Raw genomic sequence first — 4,412 nt, forward strand, 5'->3', positions numbered from 1 at the left:
CTCGGGGACCGAACGAAGCCGCTGGAACATTCTCACTTACAGTTTGGTCAAATCCGCTGACAGTGGCCGAGCCTGGAACGCCCTTCTCCTGACTTGTGGCTTGGCCTCGGTGTTCTCCACAGCCCAGCCTTTGATCCGCTCCTGGACGCTCACACCCGCTCTTTCTGGCACAGCTGATGGGGACTCAGACGTGGCCAGTGGGGGTTCACACCCCACTGCCAAGGCCAAAGCGCTCTCTTCCCCAAAGAGGCTGAGGCGTTTCTTGACGCTGCCCTTGGATGTCCACTCTGCCCGCGTCCGGATGTCCCCATCGGACACTCTGCTCTTGACTTCCATGGTTTCTTGGCCTTTTCCCAGCCTGGGTGAAGGAGACTTGGGTGCCTTCTCTGGCTCCCCACCCAGCTTGGCTTTCTCCTCCCCAACGTTCTGGTCCTCTGTGGAGGAGACCTTGGCTGGGCTACCAGCAGATCTGAGGCTGCCCTGTTCCACCTGCTTAGAAAGCACCTTCTCCTTCCGTTCTTGGATCTTCCTGGCCACCTCCAGGAAGTCTGAATCTGGGCTGAGAAGGGGAGCTTCTGCTTTGACCAAACTCTCCCCACCCGCTTTGGGCTCCGGGTTGGACCTCTCAGGCCCCCGATGCTGGGTGGCGGGACCTGTGGCGGTCTCATCAGCCACCTTCTTCAGTAAGGCCTCTCTACTCTCAAAGCGGGCTGTGAGGTCCATGGACAGAGGCCTGGGCCTCCTCACCCATGTCTTCTCAGGAGGGGTGGGGGGTGCTTTCCCCATCGCTGCCGCTCCGCCTTGGCCAGGCTTCTGGGGCTGAATGGACTCGATGAAGATGGCTGACAAGGGCCTCCTCTTTGGGCGAGGCCTGGGCTCCAGAGCGGGGTCCCCCGTGTCCTCCACGCTGCTGGCTTTTGAGAGAGGCTCATTTGGGCCTGTCTCCTTTTGGGAGGCAGCTGGTTTTGCGTCCTGCGACAGGGAGGCCGGTTGGGGAAGGGTCCCCCCAAGCTTTCGGGCACACAGAGTGGGCTTGGTGGCCACTTCGGGCCAGGAGACCAAAGGGGGCTCCTGAGACACGTTCATGTTGGCCTCCTGAGCCCCGTCACTGACCCCCTTCTCCAGAGCAGGGCCGGCTTTGGTGGTTTCAAAGACAACCATGGTACTGGAGCTGGGCCGCAGAAACGTGGCCTTGTTGAACAGAGACGAGCTCCTCCTCAGGCCTTCCCCGCTCCCAGTCTCCTGCCCCACCAAGCTGGGCGTCCTCTCCCCCAGACCCTTTGCTACCACGTCCTGGGATGGTCCACAGGAAGGAGACGGCCTGGTTGGGCTGGGCTGCACGGACACAACAGGGGATTTCATGTCTGGGGCCTTCTCCTTGAAGAAGGGCTTAGGGGCGAGTCTTGGCAGAGGGAGCAGGCGGGCCGGGCTCCTGAGGGGACTTTTTCCTTCCAAAAGCCGCACTGAAGGGGCCCCAGAGGCGTCACCAGCCTGGCAGAAGTAGGTCCGCTTCAAGGTCTCCTCCTTGGTGACCTCACCGAGGCCAGGCACGCCTGTCAGAGAAGCGATGGAGCTGACCTCAACCCGCGTCACCATGGTTATGGTTGCGAATCCATGGGGATTAAAAACATCCGACATGGAGGAGTAACTGCTCAAAAAAAAAAAAAGTAAATTTAAAATTCAGTCAGTGTTTGGGTCGAAGCAGACCAGAGCCCCGAGTCCTAGGTGACAGCTCCCCACTGCCTTCACTGGGCAATCCTGGGCTGGTCTCTACCTCTCTGGGCAAGGAAAGTGGACTCAAAGGCGGTTTCTCATGTTCACTCCAAATCCAAGAGTGGGGAGAGGGCACCAATATTCTCTGGGATGTTCCCAGACTCAGCTAATCTCAAGGCCAACTTTTAGGGTAAAAAGTGATGATCTCTGCTGTATAGATAAGGAAATTGGCTCGGAGAGGCCAAGTGACCGGCCCGAAATAACACAGACAGTAAGAGGCAAAGTGGGGATTCAAACCCAGTGGAACTTCCCACTCACGGGGCACGCTCCCAGCATCCTTGAGTTCCCTCACTCCTGTCACCCTAAGTATTTTCCCATTTCGGAGCCTGCCCCCTATCAGGCATCCCAGCTGATCTGTGTCACAACTCTGTGCTGAGCCCATGGACAGAGAAGGTAAGCAAGCAGCCCCAGCACACACAGCTACCCAAAGCCGGCGTCCTTGAGGTCACGAAGTTGGTTCGAGGTCTAGGAACCCAAGCCTCATCCCGCAATCCCACCAGACTGTCCCTTATCTTTCCCATCCCGCACCCTTCTGGATGCCTTAAAAAAAAAAAAAAAGCCATCTCAGTTTTCACTCCACCTGCAGTTGTCATTTGCCTTCTCTTCTGCAGCTGCCTATTTTAGGTTGGTTGCTTTCATTGTCTCAACAACAGTAACAGCTAATGGTGAGGGCCTCAAGGTAAGCCAAGTAACTCACATCCTCCTTACAACCCTATGAGGCGGGTACGATTATCATCAGACCCTATTTTGCAGTTCAGGAGTAAGCCCCTTGTTCAGGAGTAAGCCCCTTGTTTAGGAGTAAGCCCCTTGTTTAGGAGTAAGCCCCTTGTTCAGTCAGCTAAGACCTGCTCGCTCAAGGCAAGAGCCCTCCTTTCTCATTAATCCTCCAAAAACCCTGATGGTATCTCTGTTATAGAGGGGACGGGAAATGACCCAGAGAGGTCACCTGACTTGCGAAACTTGACCTCAGGTTCTCAATCCATTCTACTCTGCCTTTTTAAAAATTACGTCTTATTCCCTTCTGGTCTTCAAAAGTGCCAGACAAGTCACTGTTCTTGATTCTTTCCTCACGCTGCTCCCACCTTCACGCCAGTGTTCTCTTTCCCCACAAAAATGCTCCCAGCCTGCCCCCACCTAGATGGACTAAAAGAAGAAGGTAGTTCAGTTCAGCGCTAGCTTCCTGTTTCCTTTCCCGGGCCCAGCGCTGCTGCCCCCCAGCTCTGACTCACTCAGCAGCCTGCAGGAAAGAAAGGCAGACAGATTTTGATATTTTTCTCTTCCTTACACACTCCATGGTGCTAACAGATTCCTTCCCCCCAAACCGGAGAACGCTGTCTAGACACATTAGAGACAGAAGAGAGGGACAGACATGGAGAATTGGGGAAGCTGAGAATTGGAAGGGTCCACCTGCAATGACTCCGGGCAGAGTTCTAAGGCACCGTGGAGTCCCTGCCCACGATCAAGGCTGTTCACCTTTAGAGCCCGCCCGTGACCACGAAACTGCTCTGGGACACATACGTAGCCTAGACACAAGATACAGGACAATAACAGGACTCAAAGGACAGTAGAAAATTCCCTGGCAGGACCCATGGTGCCCTCCACCCCCTTGACACTCCAGCCCCACTTACCCAAGCTGACAGGCCCTGGTGGGGGATGTGTGACTGCTAGAGAAAGCCAACAGTGTCACATCTCATTGCAAACAGGGCTGTCCCCATACTCCCGTGGCAGAAGCTGGCAGGAGAGGGGAGACCCATCCCTGCAGGCTGAATTTCAGCAGGTCTAGAGAGACACAGGACGGTAGCCTCGGTTCTAGAGTTCTAGCAATATGTGCACAGACGGCGCAAAAGCTCTGGAGCTCTAATAGCATCCGCTGGCATCTCTTCCAGCTTGTCAAACTCACGCTCCTTTTGGCTTTTTAATATTGCAGCCTTATAGATACGTGTGCATAAAGAGTGCGGAGTCCACGGTAGGTGCTCAATAAAAATCTCCCCCATTCTTCTGACACATGCTTATCGAGCACCTACTATGAGCACAGAGATGAATAAGAGATATCCCCTGCATTCAGAGAACTCACAATCTTGTGTGAGAAACGCATACGCAAGAAATTACAACACTGGGCATTAAACATCATGGTTTATAAAAAGGTCCACGGGAGCGTGGGAATAGGAAGGTTAACTGCCTAGAATTGGGAGTGGTGGTCCTGGAAGACTCCCGCAGCTTAGAGGAGGTGACTTTGAACACTCAGGGTGCTGGCAGATTTGGGAGCTGTTTCTCCCGGTTCTCCTGCTCAGTAGTACTGGGACACTGCATTTCTTGGAGGTCCTCAAATGCCCCCTCAGGGCCTTTGCACATGCTGTGCCTGCTCTCTGGGATACCCCTCTCGCTCGCACACAGTTACAGGCCCACCCCTAATATCACAGCTCAGATATCTCTGCCCTATTCCAACCTGGCACAATCTCCCTCCTACATGTCCGCGGAGCCCCATCGATACCCCACAGATACTCAGCGGGACTCATCATAACTACATAGTAATGTGTAGTGCATGATCCTTCACTTCACATCAGTCTTTCCCATCCACTGGTAAGCCCCTAGAAGGTACTCTGATTCCCCAGTAGTCAGCACAGAAGCCTGGCATGTAA

The 4,412-nt window shown here is 54.4% G+C and overlaps 1 protein-coding gene across 1 annotated transcript in view; it reads right to left on the minus strand.

Moving 5' to 3' along the window:
- KIAA1671 (KIAA1671 ortholog) overlaps positions 1 to 1,648 on the minus strand; it is a 132,521-nt gene extending 130,873 nt beyond the window's left edge. Inside the window, exon 1 of the mRNA XM_011374656.2 lies at positions 41 to 1,648. Within this exon, the coding sequence (XP_011372958.1) occupies positions 41 to 1,638 (1,598 nt within the window). The 5' untranslated portion in view covers positions 1,639 to 1,648. The remainder of the gene's footprint in view (positions 1 to 40) is intronic.
- Positions 1,649 to 4,412: the final 2,764 nt, after the last annotated feature.

The sequence above is a fragment of the Pteropus vampyrus genome, unplaced genomic scaffold (assembly GCF_000151845.1).
Source record: "Pteropus vampyrus isolate Shadow unplaced genomic scaffold, Pvam_2.0 Scaffold251, whole genome shotgun sequence".
NCBI classification, from domain to species: domain Eukaryota; kingdom Metazoa; phylum Chordata; class Mammalia; order Chiroptera; family Pteropodidae; genus Pteropus; species Pteropus vampyrus.